Source organism: Mesoplodon bidens (assembly GCF_964165515.1).
Source record: "Mesoplodon bidens genome assembly, chromosome: 4".
NCBI classification, from domain to species: domain Eukaryota; kingdom Metazoa; phylum Chordata; class Mammalia; order Artiodactyla; family Ziphiidae; genus Mesoplodon; species Mesoplodon bidens.
This window is the reverse complement of record NC_138160.1, coordinates 144,569,430-144,590,859: the sequence shown is the minus strand read 5'-3', so window position 1 is coordinate 144,590,859 and position 21,430 is coordinate 144,569,430. Positions and strand designations below refer to the sequence as shown.

Genomic DNA, 21,430 nt, shown 5'->3' with positions numbered 1-21,430 from the left:
AGGAGGGGATCCCAGCCCGGGCCCCTTGCCTGGGCCCTCACAGGCTCTGGCTTCAGGCTGACTCATCCTCTGCCAGCTTTTGTGTTTGTTTTCCCTCTCCTGGGGTTTTGGTCTCCATTGTTCCTGCATCTCCACCCTCCTGGGGACTGCAAGTCAACGTGCTCCTGGAGAGGCCTTGTGCTCCATTCAGAAGACAGTAAATAAACAGCATGGGCTTCTGAGTGGCCCACTGTGCCACCTCCTGTTGCGCCTTTCCCTTCCCCCTACTGCCTTTTCCGGAACCCTCATCACCTTCTAGGGAGAGGCAGCCCATTTTAGAGCCTGGAAACTGAGGCTCCAAGAGGGTGAAGTGACTTTTGCCAGGTCACGTATCCCGGTGGATGGGCGGTGTCCTCCCATCCCACAGGTGGCTGGGCCAGTGCCCAGAGAGGACAGAGACCTGGCAGGGTGGGATCAGATCTGGGCTTTGAAGCCATGCCGTCTGGCTCCAGCGTCCATGTTCCTCCTGTCCATTCAACATTTAATGAGCACCTGCTGTATGACAGGCTCTGTTCTAGGTGCTGGAGATCCAGTGGTGACCAGTTTAGGTGAAGAGGTCCCATCCTGACACAGGACTAGACCTCCACTGGAGGCCAAGTTGGTGGTAGTGGGAATGAGCATGCATTTGGGAGGGAGAGGTGCAATCCACTGCATCTGCAGAGCCTGAGAGGAAGGCAGAGGGAACAGCCCTTGCAAAGGCTTGGAGGCCAGCAGTGCAGGGAAGAACCCAGAGGCTGGGGCCGGTGGGCGGGGTGCGGCTACGAGGGGGCAGCCCTGTGGGGGGGTGGGATGGGCAGGTGGGGGACCCTGTCAAACCTGGGGTTGGTCATGTGACCTCTGCAGGAGGGAGGCTTGGAGGCCCAGGTCTGTTTTAGGAGGATAACCACATATAGCCTGGGAGGAGGATGGGTCAGAAGCCTGGGACCAGGGGTGGGCCCAACGGATTAGAGGCCAGGGATGGTGCTGAAATGACCACAGTTAACACTTATTGAGCACTTACTGTGTACCAGGGAGCAGAATAAACCACAGATCCTGTTCTGGGGAGCTGACATGGGGGTGGTGAGGGGCAGACAAGAAGCAGATAAGTGACATACAAGGGGTTAGTGCTTTGGAGAAAAATGAGGCACGGGAGGAAGATGGAGGGGGGTGTTGGAGCTGTGAATGAGGGTGGGAGAAATCTCCCTAGGGAGGTGTCGTTTGAGCCAGAGCTGTGGGTCGCGAGTCATGGGGGGCCTGTTTGTCTGCTACCTAGCTGCCCTCTGAGGTGAGAGGAGTTTCCCCATTACTAACTAGGAAACCCAGATCAGAGAGGCTGGGAAGCTGGCCCAAGGTCACACAGTATGCAGGGCCACCTCGGGGCGCAGTGGCCCTTATAGCAGCTGGGAAGAGAGAGGAGGGGGTGGGCACTTTGGGTCAGAGGGAGGGACTTGGTGACCAGTGGAATGTGGGTGGGGTCAGGGAGGAGGAAGCTGATGACTGAGGCTTGAAAGTCTCCTCCTGATAAGTGGACAGTCAGTGTTGCAGGCAGAGCTGCTTGGGGGAGGCGGTTTCCTTCCACCACCGAGGCCAGGAGGGCCCCAAGAGTGCTCCCGCTGCTGGGCACCAGGAAACCCTGTGGGTGGGTCTTACGGCACAGCTGGGCAGGCACCTCCTTACTGAGCCCCTCGGAGATTTCTGGGGGGCTGCTTTTCAGGGACTGTTGAGGCTGAGGGTGGGTGTTGCAGTCCGGTGGCTTCCGGATACACATCCCAGCCCAAGTCGCAGCCTTCCCCTGCGAGGGCCCAGAGCTCTCATCACGCTGGCCCTCGTGTTCTTCTGAGGCTCGCATTGTCCGTTGTGCGTGGTGTCACCATTGTGCTCACGGTGCCTTGGGCCCCTGGACATACCCAGAGCAGTCACAGGACAGCACGTGTCAACGCCAGTGGCGGAAAGCCTGGTCCTTGCCGGGGAGATGCCTGTAGCTTCCACGGCAGACATGCAGGCCCAGAGGCCGGGGGCCTTGGTGGTCAGAAGCTCAGACCCCATGGGTTTCAGTCTACGCTCCTGCCACCCCTGGTTGACAAGTGACCGTGGGCAGTTGCCCAACCTCGGGGCCTAGTGACCTCCGTAAAATGGAGCTAGCTCACAGACCACCTTGTTGGATCTTATCATGGTTAAATGGGTTAAGTGGCACGGAAAGTTCTCAGCTTTTTGCCTGGCATACAGTGAGCTCTCGACAACTGTTAGCTACTCTTAAAAATTTTTTTTTTGGAGTCAGTAATCCATGTGGATGATGCAGAATTCAGAGATGTTCCAGAACAGTGCAATGACTCTTCCCCCCTCCCTAACCCCCTGCAACAGGCCCCAACCACCCTGGGCTCTGTTTTGGGGCTCTTTATTTACTTACAAAACACACTCTTCCACACGTTTTGTTTTCCTCACTTAATACACCCAGAAGGAAGTTCCGTGTCAGGAGATAAAAAGCTCTTTTTTGTTGTTGTTGTTTTTGGGTGTGTGTGTGTGTGTGTACATGTGTGTGTGGCTGCACAGTGACACGAATGAGCCATAATATAATTAGTCTCCCCCATGGGCTTTAAAGTTCTTTACATCTGAGCTATTACTGGGAAACTAGTAAGATTATAATGCTTTTTTTTTTTTTTTTTTTTTTGCGGTACGCACGCGGGCCTCTCACTGTTGTGGCCTCTCCCCTTGCGGAGCACAGGCTCCGGACGCACAGGCTCAGCGGCCATGGCTCACAGGCCCAGCCGCTCCGCGGCATGTGGGATCCTCCCGGACCAGGCACGAACCCGCCTCCCCTGCATCGGCAGGCGGACTCAACCACTGCGCCACCAGGGAAGCCCAGATTATAATGTTTTTGTGGGCAAATTTTAGTAGAGTGTTCTCTCTGTGCTTTGTATCTGAGTCTTCACGAGTGCGTGTTCCTGGACCTCCTTGTGCTTGTGACCTTGAGATTGAACTTAGATATGGTAAATTGTCCTAATCTTATATGTACACCTTCATTTTTAAAATAAATGCATGCACTGGTCAGATCAAGATAGAGGGCATTGTCATCACCCCACAAAGTCCCCTCCTGCCCCTTCTAGTCAGTTCCCCCAGAGGGGACCAACTGCTCTGATTTCTATCAGCAGAAACTAGTTTTGCCTGTTCAGGGTTAGGTCTACCCTGTGACTCAGCAAGAGAAACAAGGGCATATGTCAACAAAAGGCATGGATGAGAATGTTCATAGCAGCTTTATCTGTAATGGCCCCGAGCTGGAAAGACAACCCCTCGCTCCCCACCGAAAGCCTCATCAGCTTTTGAGCGGATGAACAGACTGTGGACCATCCACGCAGTGGCGCACGGGTCAGCAAGGAAAAGGAACCAGCCCTGATCACACACGACAGCGTGGAGGAGCTGCACGGGTGGGACACTGGGGATTCCATTCACATGCTGCTCCTGTCTTGTTTGGTCACTGACCAAAGCCCTCTTAACCCCCATGATGTGTCTTCTTTGTCCCCACCCACACTGTCTCACGTGGTTCCTGTCAGGAGGTTGGCACTGGTGTCCCCAGCACCTCCAAGGTGCTCAGTAGGTGTGAGTAATACTTGAGTGAACAAGCTTGTGACCTTGGCCAGGTCACAGATCCTTGCTGCTCCTCAGTCTCCTCATCTGCCAAATGGGAGAATGGGAGTCACGCTCGGTGTCACGCTGCGTGAAGCAGGTGTGAGACGAGCAGGGCAGGGTGGCCCACAGGTTCTTTGTCATCTTCAGGAATGTGGTTCCATGGGGAGCATCCGAGGTGTGGAGGGTTGACCATGCATGCCGCCAGGGGCTGTGGGCTTTATCCCCACCCCCCACCCCCCACCCGGGGCTTGTGCGTGCCCTTGGGGCGTTCTCCCCTCTGTTTTGGCCCTTCCCTTCCTGCATGGGTCTTCTCCACCCAACCTGTTCCCCAGTCATGGCTGGCTGTCTCCTCAGCTCTTCTTGACTCTCTCCAGTGTCTGTTGACTGCCCTCTGTGTCCCTGCCATCCCCCAATCTAGCCCGTCATCGCTCTCCTTGACCAGTGCAGTTGCCTCCTGCCTGCCTCTTGGCTCCCACACTCAGCCCTGAAGCTGCCAGAGGGGTCTTTTATTTATTTTGTATTGTTTTTATTTTTTGGCCATGCCACGTGACATGTGGGATCTTAGTTCCCCGATCAGGGATCGAACTCCTGTCCCCTGCATTGGAAGCGCAGAGTCTTAACCACTGGACCACCACCAGGGAAGTCCCCAGAGGGGTCTTTTAAAGCCACATACCTTTAAAAGCACACAGGGTTATGATCTGACTGTCCCTCAACAGTGATAGCAAGTGGCCTTGCTCTAAGAATGACGACCAGCCTTCTCCCCGTGACCTCCAGCACCACCATCACCCCACCCGTCTCTGGGCCCGTTCACTCGTCCACTCCAGCGCCCCACTCTGCTGCTCACAGCGGCGCCCCCATAGGACCTCCAGAGCCGATCTGCCCCTGGGATGTCCCTCATCTCACAGGCCGACCTGCTGCGTGGTCACTGCCGTGTCCCTGTGCCCAGCCAGAGGAGGCGCTGCATAAGCGTGGTGGGACCGCTCACGGGCCGATGGGGCGCGACCCTCATAGTGCATGGCGTGTGGTGAGGGCGCGCCTCCTCCCTCATTCCGCCCACTGGGCTAACAGGTTCCCAGGGGTTCCGACACCCAGCCCATGCTGAGAACCAGCAACCTCCTCTGGGGCTCTCTCTGGGGTTCCCGATCAGGTAGGGTGCCCCTGAGACACTGGTTGTCACAGTTCTGGGGAGTGGGGTGGCACCAAGGATGCTTGCCTGTGTGAAACACACCTGCCCAGTGTTCTGCATAAATTTCAGATAATCCGAATGTTTATCTGGGTGCAAAACTTGTTTAAAATTCCCTGAGCCTAGAACCTTTCTCCATTTTACATGGAACGACAAAGAATCCTTTGCCTGGCTTTGGTGATCTCTGAAAATGTTGCTGCTTTTGTGCCTGCCTGGACCCCTGCTCTTCTGCTTTCCTTTTTTTTTTTTTTTTTTTTCTGCCGCACCCATGCGGCTTTCAGGATCTTAGTTCCCCCACCAGGGATCTAACCTGGGCCTTCAGCAGTGAAAACGCAGAGCCCTAACCACTGGACTGACAGGGAATTCCCTTGCTTTCCTTTCTTAACAGTCCAGTGTGACTCCCGGCTTTCCCACTTTGCATGAATCCAGGTGTATTAGTGTAAGTCAGTGCAGGTAGTGCCTGTGTATTTCCATAGTGAAATACATAGCATAGATATATTTTTTTTATTAAACAGCTTTATTGAGGGATCATTTACATGCTAGGAAATTCACCCATTTCAAATGCAGTGGTTTTTAGTAAATGTATAGTAAGTATTAGTAAACAGCACTACAGTCCAGCTTTAGGACATTTCCATCACTCCAGAAAGCTCTCCGCTCTCAGTTTCCCACCCCTGGGGCAACCATTGATCCACTCCCCGCCTCTATCGATTTGTCTTTTTGGGGCATGAAACACATTGTGTTTTGTCATTAAATATTTTCCTTTTATTTTAGTCTTTATATCATATGTATGGCATTATATTACTTTAAAAAATGTAGGTAGGAAATGTACTGATCTGGGGACTTTCCCGGGCAGTCCAGTGGTTAAGACTCCGCACTTGCACCGCAGGGGACATGAGTTCAATCCCTGGTCAGGGAACTAAGATCCTGCATGCCACACGGTGTGGCAAAAAAAAAAAAAAAAGAAATGTACTGATCTCTTTTGGGTCTGGGGGTCCAAATATTTGGCAGGGAAACGGCTCTTTGGCCATGCTGGGGCCGGAGCATAGCCAGCTGGAAGGAAGTGGTTCCGTTTGCCGCTAACCTTCAATCCAGCCCCTCCCCCATTCCTCTGTGGCCTCAGGACCCTCCAAGGCCAGAGCGTTCCCTGGTACCCTGCTGGGGTTGGTGTCTTTGCTGAGATCACCCAGATTGCAAGAGGGGATTGCTCCACTCCATGTGGCCACACTTCCTGCTCCCTGCAAGCCGGCCTCGTGAGTAATTTCTGACCCTTTCCCCTCCCACAGGGACTTCCTTCCCCGAGGTTCAGGAATCGTCACTCGGCGGCCTCTCATCCTGCAGCTCATCTTCTCAAAAACAGGTACGACGGGGTGGCTTGTAGCCCAAACAGGAAACGAACGTGGATGCGGTGCCCAGCGGGAGCCAGGGGCCTTCTGATGAGTCTCAGGTCCTAGGCTGCCATTTGGGTTTGAATTCACTTTTTCCTTGTATGCAGGGAAGTTGAAGCACAGTTCATTGAGCACCTCCACCCACCCCCAGCTAGCATCCTCAGCTGTGACCAGGCCACCAGGTGCCATATTTCTGGCTCTATCGTAGATGACACGTTTTTGCTGAACACTTTGAAAATCAATAGCAGACATTGTGACATGTCAACCCGAAATGCTTCAGTGCATCTCCCTTTGCAATAAGGACACTCTCTTACACTCACGGAACCACACCCAAGAGAAGTCATCATTTCTGCCTGTTATCTTACACCCAGTCCATACGTTGCCAATTTCCCCCCAGATATCTTCCCTGGCTGGTTCTACAGCTGCTCTGATCAGTCCCACACTACCCTTCATTGTCGTGTCTCCTCTTTTCATTAGAGCAGCATCCCCACCGTTTCTTTTTAAACTACAACACTGACTTTTGGGAGAGACCCGGCCTGTTGAATATAGAATGGCCCACATGTAGATTTTTTTTGTCCTCCCCTTGGCGGCCTCCGTTCTTCCCACACAAGTCTGACGTAACATGGGCATGTCTCCCAACTTGAAACCCACTTGGCTTCCTTGTAAAGCATCTCAGGTCAGAGGCTGGAAGGGGAGAGGGGAACCGTTGGGGGTGGGGCCTCTTCTCTCCAGAGCCTCCAGGGGGTCTCCATGCTGCTTCCCCACTGACCTGGAATGTCAGCCATGGTCGGTTCCGCAGTCAGTGTGCCAGCGTCACCACAGGCCATGTTAAACACCCCCACTCTGGGAAGGCAGCTGACATATTCCCATTTTACAGAATGGGAAACTGAGGTTTAACCAGGTTACCTGCCTTTCACCTGGGATGAGTACCCAGGTGGGGTCAGACCCCAGACTCCACTCTCAGCTGGTTCTAGTCCCTTCATCTCACCTTCATCCTCCGGGCCTTCACCCAATCCACCTGCAGGAGGGCGGGACACCAGTGAGAGATGGCAGTTGATTGGTCCAGCTCCTGCAAGGGGCGAGCCAATGGGCTGCCTCCTCTGGGTTCAGGTGTCCAGTCAGCTGTGCCAGGAAGGGCAGCAGCAGGGCCGCGGGTTTTCAGATGTCAACGGGATCAGAGTCACATAGGGCTTGGCCCATTGGGTTTCTGTTTCACATTCAGTAGGTTGGTGGAGGGTGGAGGGGTGAGAATCTGCATTTTTAATGAGTTCCCAGGTCATGCTGATGCTTTTGGGAAAACTACATTGGGAAAACCTCTGCTCTGGTGGGTGGGGGCTGAGAGCTAATACTGCCCAGGTTCAGATCCTGGCTTTGTAGCTTACTGGCTGTCTGGCCCCTGGGGAGGGACTGCTGCTCACAGCTGTGTTTCCTGTCTGGACAGTGAAGATAATAATAGTACTGCCTTTGTCGGTTGCCACGAAGACCGTATTATTCAGTTCACGTACAGCCCATAGAACAGTGCCTGGCACACTCCAGGCCCTTGCCGAGTGGTGCCATCCCATTGGCTGTGGTTTTGTGCTTGCTGCCAGCCTGTTTGGGGACAGCTTGCTGTTTGGGGAACAGGTTGGCTGGCTTCCTGCAAGAGAAGGTCTGTGGCATTGTCATGGCGGGAGGGCTCCCCCATCACCTCCCCAGTGGCTGTCACCCAGCAATAATCCAGTGGGCACTTGCTGCATGCCACAAGCTGGTGCAGGGCTGGGGCACAGTGGTGAGCAGGACCAGGGATGCTGCCACCACCTGTCACCTTGCCTCTTGGTACTTCTTTTAGTGCTGAGGGACAGTGTAGGGGGAGACTTGTGTCGAGAGCAGGAGGGAGACACACAGACATGGCCCTCACCAGATGCGAATATGTGTGGTGGTGGTGGGTCCATCTGTTGGGAGCATCACAGGGCTTCTCGTAGGAAGTGACGTTTGAGCCGAGGCTGGCAGGTGCTTTGGGGTGTGTTGGGGGAGGGGAAACTCTCCCTCCTAGCAGAGAGTGGTACGTGTGAAGACCGTGAGGCAGCGATGCCCAGCATGGCCTGCTGGAGGAACTGAAATTCCTTCTGATGGGGGAGAGAAGAGAAGCACGTGACAAGTGGCAGTCCTGTGGGAGCACATCTGCCCAGCGCCTGCCCCGGATGATGCTGAAATCCCCATTCCTGTCACCCCACTTTACAGAGGAGGGAACTGAAGCTTCCAAGCCGCTTGCCTGAGGGCACATGGGAGGGCCATCTTGAAAGCCCAGTCTTAAACTCATTCTGGGGGAGTGTGGCCTTAGGCCGAGGTGTGGTTTGACCAGATCCTGTGGCCACTGGTGGAGAAGAGATCACAGGGACCAGCTCTGGGGCAGGGGGACCCAGGAAGTAGGGATGGGGTGGCATCCGTGGAGATGGAGACATATAGTTGGATCCTGTTGGGCTGGGACTGGGGGCGTGGGGTGGGGGAGAGGCGTCCAGGGTGTCCCACGTGGGAGTGCTCCTTGCTGTATCCCAGCTTGCACACTCTCCCCCCACCGACCATGGCATTCCCAGTCTCTCTCTTTTTTTTTTGGCTGCGTTGGGTCTTCGATGCTGCGTGTGGGCTTTTTCTAGTTGCGGTGAGTGGGCGCTACTCTTCCTTGTGGTGCGCGGGCTTCTCATTGCGGTGGCTTCTACTGTTGTGGAGCACAGGCTCTAGGTGCGCGGGCTTCAGTAGTTGTGGCATGCGGGCTTCAGTAGTTGCGGCACGCGGACTCTAGAGCACAGGCTCAGTAGTTGTGGCACACGGGCTTAGTTGCTCCGCGGCATGTGGGATCTTCCCGGACCAGGGATCAAACCCGTGTCCCCTGCATTGGCAGATGGATTTTTAACCACTGCGCCACCAGGGAAGTCCCTTCCTAGTCTCTTAATGTCCCGAGCAGATGTGAGCTGGGCCTTGGCCGGATGCCAGGGAGGCACTGTGAGCACTCCGAGGGTCCCGGCCCTCCCTGAGCTCAGCCTGTTGGGTGCGGCACACGCGGGGTTGCTATGGTCCAGCTGAGAGGGGAAAGCACAGGGGACTGTGGGAGAGTATACCAGATACTGGATCTACTTTGGGCCAGGGACCCCGGGAGAACATTCTAGGCAGGGCAACAACTGTGTTGTGAAGCTGTGAGGTGAGGCTGGGTAGGGCCCGGGAGGCAGGTGGCACATCCTGGCAGGTGTGATAAGGGGTTCAGGCGTTGGGAACCCGAATGGCATTCAGGGTGTGGAGAGACCGGCTTAGCCCATTGGCTGCCTTGTGGAGGAGGGACGGACAGGCGCAGGAGTGCAGGTGGGGAGGCCAGGGAGAGGTTGGCCTGGCGCCAGGTGAGAGATGTTGGGGCTTGGCCCAGGGCGGTGCTGTGGTGGCGAGGGCAGAGTCTACAGTGATCTCGAGGTGGGGAGCCCAGGTGACGGTCACCAAGGCACCAGGGCTGGGGGTGACACTGATAAGAGGGAGGAAGCTGAGCGAGTGTGGGACTTGGTGATGGCTGGGGCTTTAGAGCTTTCTAGGGGCTACACGGGGCTGCATTGCTCCTAGAGATTAAAGTTTTGTTCAGGTGGTTCTCAGAGACAGGACTCCAGAGCCAGGCTGCCACCCCTTCCTATCCGTGACCTCGGGCAGGTAGCTTCCCTCTCTGTGCCTCGGCCTCCTCATCTGTAGAATGGGGTGGTAGTGGTGACTCCCTCGTGGCCCTGGCACCCCATGGGTCTTTGGTGTGGCTGTCGCCTCCTGTAGGGTCTGGAGTCCCTGGTACTATAAGTTCCTAATTCTCTGACTTCGGCAGCGCCCAGTGGCGCCTTGCTTCTCCTCGTCCAGGTTGGTCTCAGTGAGCCATTACTTTTAATTGGCTTAGTTTAAAAATTACGTCAGACTGCAGCCACCAGGAAGTTTGGTGGCTCACGGGGGAACCCTGCTCCTCCTTGGGAAACACCCCTGGACCTCGTAAACCCTGGGCGCTGGGGACCGTTCTTTTGTGGAATGTGCACAAGCCTTCCCTCCAAGCCTTGACCTTGGCTGGTGCTCACAGGAGCCAGAGAGGGGATGTCAGGGCTTGGCGCTCAGCCTCCTTGAGGCTTCGTGGCCCCCATGGGGCCTTGCTGGCCTCTGGGACCTCACCTCCTCCTGGTGCTGCAGTCTTCCTCTTCATCCTCAGGACCAGCTCGATGGTTCCCACCTCTGGACCTTCACCCTCAACTGTGCGTCCTGCCTGGAACACCCTGCCCCATCCTCCTCCTCCCCTGGGGGAGCCCCACCCCCAAGTCCCACCCCAGTCACTGCTGCCTTAGTTCTTCTACAGCGTGCGTTATGAGGCACCATCCTGTTCTCGTATTTCCTTTTTTTATTCCCTTAATACATACTTATTTACTTATTTATTTATTTGTGCCGGGTCTTAGTTGCGGCACGCGGGGCCTTCGTTGCCTCATGCAGGATCTTTGTTGCCACATGCGGGTTCCTTTAGTTGAAGCATGCGGGATCTTTACTTGCAGCATGCAGGATCTAGTTCCCTGACCAGGGATTGAACCCGGGCCCCCTGCATTGGGAGTGCGGAGACTTAACCACTGGACCACCAGGGAAGTCCCTTGTATTTTCTTTCTTTCTTTCTTTTTTTAATTAATTAATTAATTATCTATCTATCTATCTATTTATTTATTCTTGGCTGCGTTGGGTCCTTGTTGCTGCATGCGGGCTTTCTCTACTTGCGATGAGCGGGAGCTACTCTTTTTTTTTTTTTTTTTGCTTTATAACAAATTTAATCAGTTATACATATACATATGTTTCCATATCCCCTCCCTTTTGCGTCTCCCTCCCACCCTCCCTATCCCACCCCTCCAGGCGGTCACAGAGCACCAAGCTGATCTCCCTGTGCTATGCGGCTGCTTCCCACTAGCTATCTACCTTACGTTTGGTAGTGTATATATGTCCATGCCGCTCTTTCACTTTGTCACAGCTTACCCTTCCCCCTCCCCATATCCTCAAGTCCATTCTCTAGTAGGTCTGTGTGTTTATTCCTGTCTTACCCCTATGTTCTTCATGACATTTTTTTTTCTTAAATTCCATATATATGTGTTAGCATACAGTATTTGTCTTTCTCTTTCTGACTTTCACTCTGTATGACAGACTCTAGGTCTATCCACCTCATTACAAATAGCTCAATTTCATTTCTTTTTATGGCTGAGTAATATTCCATTGTATATATGTGCCACATCTTCTTTATCCATTCATCCGATGATGGACACTTAGGTTGTTTCCATCTCCGAGCTATTGTAAATAGGGCTGCTATGAACATTTTGGTACCTGTCTCTTTTTGAATTATGGTTTTCTCAGGGTATATGCCCAGTAGTGGGATTGCTGGGTCATATGGTAGTTCTATTTGTAGTTTTTTAAGGAACCTCCATACCGTTCTCCATAGCGGCTGTACCAATTCACATTCCCACCAGCAGTGCAAGAGTGTTCCCTTTTTTCCACACCCTCTCCAGCATTTATTGTTTCTAGATTTCTTGATGATGGCCATTCTGACTGGTGTGAGATGATATCTCATTGTAGTTTTGATTTGCATTTCTCTAATGAGTAAAGATGTTGAGCATCCTTTCATGTGTTTGTTGGCAGTCTGTATATCTTCTGTGGAGAAATGTCTATTTAGGTCTTCTGCCCATTTTTGGATTGGGTTGTTTGTTTTTTTGTAATTGAGCTGCATGAGCTGCTTATAAATTTTGGAGATTAATCCTTTGTCAGTTGCTTCATTTGCAAATATTTTCTCCCATTCTGAGGGTTGTCTTTTGGTCTTGTTTATGGTTTCCTTTGCTGTGCAAAAGCTTTTAAGTTTCATTAGGTCCCATGTGTTTATTTTTGTCTTTATTTCCATTTCTCTAGGAGGTGGGTCAAAAAGGATCTTGCTGTGATTTATGTCATAGAGTGTTCTGCCTATGTTTTCCTCTAAGAGTTTGATAGTGTCTGGCCTTACATTTAGGTCTTTAATCCATTTTGAGCTTATTTTTGTGTATGGTGTTAGGGAGTGATCTAATCTCATACTTTTACATGTCCCTATCCAGTTTTCCCAGCACCACTTATTGAAGAGACTGTCCTTTCTCCACTGTACATTCCTGCCTCCTTTATCAAAGATAAGGTGACCATATGTCCGTGGGTTTAACTCTGGGCTTTCTATCCTGTTCCATTGATCTGTCTTTCTGTTTTTGTGCCAGTACCATACTGTCTTGATTACTGTAGCTTTGTAGTATAGTCTGAAGTCAGGGAGCCTGATTCCTCCAGCTCCATTTTTCGTTCTCAAGATTGCTTTGGCTATTCGGGGTCTTTTGTGTTTCCATACAAATTGTGAAATTTTTTGTTCTAGTTCTGTGAAAAATGCCAGTGGTAGTTTGATAGGGATTGCATTGAATCTGTAGATTGCTTTGGGTAGTAGAGTCATTTTCACAATGTTGATTCTTCCAATCCAAGAACATGGTACATCTCTCCATCTATTTGTATCATCTTTAATTTCTTTCATCAGTGTCTTATAATTTTCTGCATACAGGTCTTTTGTCTCCTTAGGTAGGTTTATTCCTAGATATTTTATTCTTTTTGTTGCAATGGTAAATGGGAGTGTTTCCTTGATTTCACTTTCAGATTTTTCATCATTAGTATATAGGAATGCCAGAGATTTCTGTGCATTAATTTTGTATCCTGCAACTTTACCAAATTCATTGATTAACTCTAGTAGTTTTCTGGTAGCATCTTTAGGATTCTCTATGTATAGTATCATGTCATCTGCAAACAGTGACAGCTTTACTTCTTCTTTTCCAATTTGGATTCCTTTAATTTCCTTTTCTTCTCTGATTGCTGTGGCTAAAACTTCCAAAACTAGGTTGAATAAGAGTGGTGAGAGTGGGCAACCTTGTCTTGTTCCTGATCTTAGTGGAAATGGTTTCAGTTTTTCACCATTGAGGACGATGCTGGCTGTGGGTTTGTCATATATGGCCTTTATTATGTTGAGGAAAGTTCCCTCTATGCCTACTTTCTGCAGGGTTTTTATCATAAATGGGTGTTGAATTTTGTCGAAAGCTTTCTCTGCATCTATTGAGATGATCATATGGTTTTTCTCCTTCAATTTGTTAATATGGTGTATCACGTTGATTGATTTGCGTATATTGAAGAATCCTTGCATTCCTGGAATAAACCCCACTTGATCATGGTGTATGATCCTTTTAATGTGCTGTTGGATTCTGTTTGCTAGTATTTTGTTGAGGATTTTTGCATCTATGTTCATCAGTGATATTGGCCTGTAGTTTTCTTTCTTTGTGACATCCTTGTCTGGTTTTGGTATCAAGGTGATGGTGGCCTCGTAGAATGAGTTTGGGAGTGTTCCTCCCTCTGCTATATTTTGGAAGAGTTTCAGAAGGATAGGTGTTAGCTCTTCTCTAAATGCTTGATAGAATTCGCCTGTGAAGCCATCTGGTCCTGGGCTTTTGTTTGTTGGAAGATTTTTTTATCACAGTTTCAATTTCAGTGCTTGTGATTGGTCTGTTCATATTTTCTATTTCTTCCTGATTCAGTCTTGGCAGGTTGTGCATTTCTAAGAATTTGTCCATTTCTTCCAGGTTGTCCATTTTATTGGCATAGAGTTGCTTATAGTAATCTCTCATGATGTTTTGTATTTCTGCAGTGTCAGTTGTTACTTCTCCTTTTTCATTTCTAATTCTATTGATTTGAGTCTTCTCCCTTTTTTTCTTGATGAGTCTGGCTAATGGTTTATCAATTTTGTTTATCTTCTCAAAGAACCAGCTTTTAGTTTTATTGATCTTTGCTATCGTTTCCTTCATTTCTTTTTCATTTATTTCTGATCTGATTTTTATGATTTCTTTCCTTCTGCTAACTTTGGGATGTTTTTGTTCTTCTTTCTCTAATTGCTTTAGGTGCAAGGTTAGGTTGTTTATTCGAGATGTTTCCTGTTTCTTAAGGTGGGATTGTATTGCTATAAACTTCCCTCTTAGAACTGCTTTTGCTGCATCCCATAGGTTTTGGGTCGTCGTGTCTCCATTGTCATTTGTTTCTAGGTATTTTTTAATTTCCTCTTTGATTTCTTCAGTGATCACTTCGTTATTAAGTAGTGTATTGTTTAGCCTCCATGTGTTTGTATTTTTTACAGCTCTTTTCCTGTAATTGATATCTAGTCTCATAGCATTGTGGTCGGAAAAGATACTTGATACAATTTCAATTTTCTTAAGTTTACCAAGGCTTGATTTGTGACCCAAGATATGATCTATCCTGGAGAATGTTCCATGAGCACTTGAGAAAAATGTGTATTCTGTTGTTTTTGGATGGAATGTCCTATAAATATCAATTAAGTCCATCTTGTTTAATGTATCATTTAAAGCTTGTGTTTCCTTATTTATTTTCATTTTGGATGATCTGTCCATTGGTGAAAGTGGGGTGTTAAAGTCCCCTACTATGAGTGTGTTACTGTCGATTTCTCCTTTTATGGCTGTTAGTATTTGCCTTATGTATTGAGGTGCTCCTATGTTTGGTGCATAAATATTTACAATTGTTATATCTTCTTCTTGGATCGATCCCTTGATCATTATGTAGTGTCCTTCTTTGTCTCTTCTAGTAGTCTTTATTTTAAAGTCTATTTTGTCTGATATGAGAATTGCTACTCCAGCTTTCTTTTGGTTTCCATTTGCATGGAATATCTTTTTCCATCCCCTTACTTTCAGTCTGTATGTGTCTCTAGGTCTGAAGTGGGTCTCTTGTAGACAGCATATATATGGGTCTTGTTTTTGTATCCATTCAGCCAATCTGTATCTTTTGGTGGGAGCATTTAGTCCATTTACATTTAAGGTAATTATCGATATGTATGTTCCTATTCCCATTTTCTTAATTGTTTTGGGTTCGTTATTGTAGATCTTTTACTTCTGTTGTGTTTCTTGCCTAGAGAAGTTCCTTTAGCATTTGTTGTAAAGCTGGTTTGGTGGTGCTGAACTCTCTCAGCTTTTGCTTGTCTGTAAACGTTTTAATTTCTCCATCAAATCTGAATGAGATCCTTGCTGGGTAGAGTAATCTTGGTTGCAGGTTTTTCTCCTTCATCACTTTAATTATGTCCTGCCACACCCTTCTGGCTTGTAGAGTTTCTGCTGAGAGATCAGCTGTTATCCTGATGGGGATTCCCTTGTGTGTTATTTGTTGTTTTTGCCTTGCTGCTTTTAATATGATTTCTTTGTGTTTAATTTTTGACAGTTTGATGAATATGTGTCTTGGCGTATTTCTCCTTGGATTTATTCTGTATGGGACTCTCTGTGCCTCCTGGACTTGATTAACTATTTCCTTTCCCATATTAGGGAAGTTTTTAACTATAATCTCTTCAAATATTTTCTCAGTCCCTTTCTTTTTCTCTTCTTCTTCTGGAACCCCTATAATTCGAATGTTGGTGCGTTTAATGTTGTCCCAGAGGTCTCTGAGACTGTCCTCTGTTCTTTTCATTCTTTTTTCTTTATTTTGCTCTGCAGCAGTTATTTCCACTATTTTATCTTCCACCTCACTTATCCGTTCTTCTGCCTCAGTTATTCTGCTATTGATCCCATCTAGAGTATTTTTTATTTCATGTATTGTGTTTTTAATCGATGCTTGATTCAGCTTTAGTTCTTCTAGGTCCTTGTTAACTGTTTCTTGCATTTTGTCTATTCTATTTCCAAGATTTTGGATCTGGGAAATAGAATCTTGGATCATCTTTTTTTTTTTTTTTTTTTTTTTGCGGTATGCGGACCTCTCACTGTTGGGGCCTCTCCTGTTGCGGAGCACAAGCTCCGGACGCGCAGGTTCAGCGGCCGTGGCTCAAGGGCCCAGCCGCTCCGCGGCATGTGGGATCTTCCCGAACCGGGGCACAAACCCGTGTCTCCTCCATCCACAGGCGGACTCACAACCACTGCGCCACCAGGGAAGCCCTTGGATCATCTTTACCATCATTATTCTGAATTCTTTTTCAGGTAGACTGCCTATTACCTCTTCATTTGTTAGATCTGGTGGGTTTTTATCTTGCTCCTTCTCCTGCTGTGTGTTTTTCTGTCTTCTCATTTTGCTTATGTTACTGTGTTTGGGGTCTCCTTTTTGCAGGCTGCAGGTTCGTAGTTCCCGTTGTTTTTGGTGTCTGTCCCCAGTGGCTAAGGTTGGTTTAGTGGGTTGTGTAGGCTTCCTGGTGGAGGGGACTAGTGCCTGTGTTCTGGTGGATGAGGCTGGATCTTGTCTTTCTGGTGGGCAGGTCCACGTCTGGTGGTGTGTTTTGGGGTGTCTGCGGACTTTTTATGATTTTAGGCCACCTCTCTGCTAATGGGTGGCATTGTGTTCCTGTCTTGCTAGTTGTTTGGCTTAGGGTGTCCAGCACTGTAGCTTGCTGGTCGTTGAGTGAAGCTGGGTGCTGGTGTTGAGATGGAGATCTCTGGAAGATTTTTGCCGTTTGATATTATGTGGAGCTGGGAGGTCTCTTGTGGACCAGTGTCCTGAAGTTGGCTCTCCCACCTCAGAGGCACAGCACTGACTCCGGGCTCCTCAATTTGGGATGATGTGTTGTTTATTCATGTATTCCACAGATGCAGGGTACATCAAGTTGATTGTGGAGCTTTAATCCGCTGCTTCTGAGGCTGCTGGGAGAGGTTTCCCTTTCTCTTCTTTGTTCTCACAGCTCCTGGGTCTCAGCTTTGGATTTGGCCCCGCCTCTGCGTGTAGGTCTGTTCTTCGCTCAGACAGGACAGGGTTAAAGGAGCAGCCTCTTCGGGGACTCTGGCTCACTCAGGCCGGGCGGGAGGGAGGGGCACGGAGTGCGGGGCGAGCCTGCAGCGGCAGAGGTCGGCGTGACGTTGCACCAGCCCGAGGCGCGCCGTGTGTTCTCCCAGGGAAGCCGCCCCTGGATCCCGGGACCCCGGCAGTGGCGGGCTGCACAGGCTCCCGGGAGGGCGGTGTGGGCAGTGACCTGCGCTCGCACACAGGCTTCTTGGCGGCGGCAGCAGCAACCCCAGCGTCCCACGCCCGTCACTGGGCTCCGCGCTTTCAGTCGCGACTCGCGCCCGTCTGTGGAGCCCCTTTAAGCAGCGCTCTTAATCCCCTCTCCTCGCACACCAGGAAACCAAGAGGGAAGAAAAAGTCTCTTGCCTCTTCGGCAGCTCCAGAGTTTTCCCGGACTCCCTCCCGGCTAGCTGTGGCACATTAGACCCCTTCAGGCTGAGTTCTCGCCGCCAGCCCCAGTCCTCTCCCTGCGCTCTGACCAAAGCCCGAGCCTCAGCTTTCAGCGCTGCGCGCCCCGGCGGGCGAGCAGACAAGCCTCTCGGGCTGGTGAGTGCCGCTCGGCACCGATCCTCTGTGTGGGGATCTCTCCGCTTTGCCCTACCCAGGTATGTGGGGAGTTTCTTGCCTTTTGGGAGGTCTGGGGTCTTCTGCCAGCGTTCAGTAGGTGTTCTGTAGGAGTTGTTCCACGTGTAGCTGTATTTCTGGTGTATCCGTGGGGAGGAAGGTGATCTCCGCGTCTTACTCTTCCGCCATCTTACCCGGAAGTCTCGGCATCTCTCTCTCCCGGGAGCTACTCTTTATTGTGGTGTGCGGGCTTCTCACTGCGGTGGCTTCTCTTGCTGCTGAGCACGGGCTCTAGGTACGCAGGCTCAGTAGTTGCGGCATGTGGGCTCTAGGGCACGCAGGCTTCAGTAGTTGTGGCTCGTGGGCTCTAGAGTGTAGGCTCAGTAGTTGCGCCACACGGGCTTAGTTGCTCCGCGGCATGTGGGATCTTCCCGGACCAGGGCTTGAACCCGTGTCCCGTGCGTTGGCAGGTGGATTCTTAACCACTGCGCCACCAAGGAAGTCCCCCTCGTATTTTCTTGATGGTCTCTCTCTCTCTCTCTCCCTCTGCCTCAACATCAGTGCCACCAGAGCAGGGCCGCTGACCTGCTTTGTCCATCGCTCTCCCCTGTTCCCAGTATGGGGCCTGGCACCCAGTAGGAGCTCCATCATCATGGGACAGGTGGCTAGCCATGCTCTTAAGGGCTGCTTCTGTGCTCCTTCTCTCCCGTGGGAGAGTAACCACGACTGTGTGCAGCACCTTTCCCTGGCCAGCCTGGCCTTGGCAGGGCCCTCTCTATAAAGCTTATAGACCCTGCCATGGTCGGGGTGTGGCCTTGTGTCTCCATAAGGAAACCAAGCTGGGAGCTGGTGAGGGTCAGGTGGGAGCTGGTCAGGATGGCAGCCTGGGACTGTCACCTTCTCCAGTGTGTGTCTTTTCCCACATCAACAACCAGTTCTCCAGTTGTCAGTGGACACTGATCCGGTGTGCTCCAATTTAACTCAGTTCTGACACTCCCTACCTGGAGGCAGCATTACATCCCACAGGTTAAGGGGTCAGTCCCACCAGACTGTACCCCCGCACCCGCTTCAGATGCCAGTCCCAAGTCCAGGCTGTCCCCTGTGCTTCTGACCGCCCGACTCTGGATCAGAGGTTCCTGTGAGCCCCTCCTTGGGTTCAATCAGTTTTCCAGAGTGGTCCACAGAACTCAGAGAAACATTTTACTCCCCAGATTCCCGGTTCATTATAGAAAGATATGTATAACTCAGGAAGAGCCAGATGGAAAAGATGCATGAGGCAAGGTATGGGGAAGGGACAAGGAGCTTCTGCGCCCTGTCCGAGCTCGCCACTCTCCCGGCCCCTGCGCCTGCTCACCAACCTGAAGCTCTCTGAACGCCATTCTTTTGGGGTTTTATGGAGGATGTAGGGAATGGCTGATTAAATCATTCCCATTAGTGCTTGATTCAACCTTCAGCCTCTGTTTCCTCCCCAGAGGTCAAGGGGTGGGACTGAAGTTTCCAACCTTCTAATCACAGCTGGCTGGTTTCCCTGATAACCAGCCCCCATCCTTAGGTGCATTCCAAGTCACCTCATTAACATAAACTTAGGTATGACTGAGAGGGGCTTGTTGTGAATATCACTCTTATCACTAGAACATTCCAAAGATTTTAGAAGCTCTGTGTCAGAAGTGGAGGGAAGACCGAATACATATTTCTTATCATAAATCATAATGTCATACCTTCCCAGTGGCCAGAATGTGTCCTAGAATGGGAGGTGTTCACAACTTGTCTCAAATCTGGGGGTGGGGGGCGTTGAGGACCACACAGACTTGGAGGTGCCATGTGCTTTGCCCCCTTCCTGCTCAGCTGAAAGCTCTGAAGAGTTCCTCAAGTCTGGATCCCTTCAGTTATGTGGTGCGCAGGGTCTCCCAGGTGTCTCTGAGCCCCAGGTTGTTTCCTCCTGGGCTGTGTCGGCCAGACCAGCATGTTTGTTGATAGGTTGGGGAAGGCAGACCCCCATCTCCGCTGCCCGGGGTCAGCCTGGTTGTTCTGCTCTTTGTTGGGTTGAGAATGGAGAAGGGATGGGACATGCTCCCAAAGGTCAGGACAGAACCGTCACACACACCCCTGAAGCGCTGAAACCCCAGGGAGCATCGGAAGTTACCCTAAGCCCGGCAGCTGAGCTATCTGCGCGCTGTCTCTGGGCCTGGCACTATCTGATTGCTTTATCACATCGCTAACCCTGGGCTCTCTCTGTTGTCTTGTGTCACTGTGGGGAAACTGAGGCACTCCCACCTCCCTCTCATCCTCCTGTCACCTCCCCAAGTCATGCTGTGGTGCCTGACTTGGCGTTCTCCAGGCCCGAGGGGCTGTTTTTTAAAAAAAATTCATTTTTTTAATGCTTTATCAAGTTTTAGCATTCCGTATTCTTTTTTTTCTTTATAAATTTATTGATTTTATTTATTTTTGGTTGCATTGGGTCTTCGTTGCTGCACGCAGGCTTTCTCTAGTTGCGGCGAGCGGGGGCTCCTCTTCGTTGTGGGCACATGCTTCTCGTTGTGGTAGCTTCTTTTGTTTCGGAGCACTGGCTCTAGGCGTGTGGGCTTCAGTAGTTGTGGCACACGGGCTCAGTAGTTGTGGCTTGCGGGCTCTAGAGCACAGGCTCAGTAGTTGTGGCGCACAGGCTTAGTTGCTCCGTGGCATGTGGGATCTTCCCAGACCAGGGCTCGAACCCATGTCGCCTGCATTGGCAGGTGGATTCTTAACCACTGCGCCACCAGGGAAGCCCCCGTATTCTTAAAGATATCCAGTAATGTTTTCTTCTTATTACACGTCTCTCCTATCTTTTTCTTCTTTCTATATCCTTGATCCTTTTTCTTTTTTCTTTTTTTTTAGGGGGGGGCCACGCCACTCAGCTTATGGGATCTTAGTTCCCCGACCAGGGCTTGAACCTGGGCCCCCTGCAGTGGAAGCGCAGAGTCCTAACCACTGGACCACCAGGGAAGTCCTGAGGGCACCTTCTTGAAAGGCATGCCTGGGAGATGCCCGAGGCGGAGTGTTGGCTACTGAACACAGTGGGGACCCACATGGGAGTCATGGGGTGGGGGAAGTCCTCCTACGCTTCGGCACCTAATGCTTTGTAACAGGCCACCTAGTAATTAAGTTTTATTAAGCAGTTACTATGCACCAGGCACCGTGGAGTACAGAGACCAAAACCAAGTCCCTCGCAGTCCCTTCTTGCAGCTCTGACTTTAGCAGGGGACACACAAGCACATGGTGAGTCAGTGTGGAGTGCCGCGAAGGGCCAGCTGGTCTGGGTGGGCCTCCCCAAGCAGAGTTGGTTAGAGCCAAGACCTGAAGGAGGCAGGGAACAAGTCCTGGGCGGAGGGCAGAACCTCCTTCTAGAAAAAAACTGCAAGTGCGTTCACTGACCCCATGGGACGCGGATGGGATGCCCTGCAGTGGCTAAGGGTGGCTGGCTCTTCGGAGTTGGCAGCTCAGCTGCTCGCCGAGGGCCCGCTTTATCCTTGATTCCTGCTGTGCCCTGGGCTGGTCCCATGGAGCCTCCGGGGACTGATCACACGTGGCTGGCCCTTCTTCCAGGGAAGCCTGCTGCCGGGCTCCGGTGGGGTGCCTGTGTGGCCGTCAAAATGCTGTAGCAGGGCCCAGGGACCTGAGGGACTGGCTTTGTTATCTGAGCACAAGGAAAGGAAGGTTTGAAAACGCTGCAGCTGCTCTGGGGATAGACCAACGCTGCAGCGGGGCCTGGAGACCAGGGCAGGCAGAGCTGGTGGTGGCTCGACCTGGGCTGCTGGGGATGAGTTGAGAGGGTGCTCTCCAGGCATTGCAGGCCATTAGCTCAGCC

The 21,430-nt window shown here is 50.9% G+C and overlaps 1 protein-coding gene across 9 annotated transcripts in view; it reads left to right on the top strand.

The window, feature by feature from the left end:
* DNM2 (dynamin 2) overlaps window positions 1–21,430 on the top strand; it is a 101,613-nt gene that overhangs the window by 28,599 nt on the left and 51,584 nt on the right. For all 9 annotated transcript variants that reach the window (XM_081232132.1, XM_081232130.1, XM_081232131.1 and 6 more), the window contains exon 2: window positions 6,109–6,182. In XM_081232132.1, coding sequence (XP_081088258.1) covers window positions 6,109–6,182 — 74 coding nt within the window. The remainder of the gene's footprint in view (window positions 1–6,108; window positions 6,183–21,430) is intronic.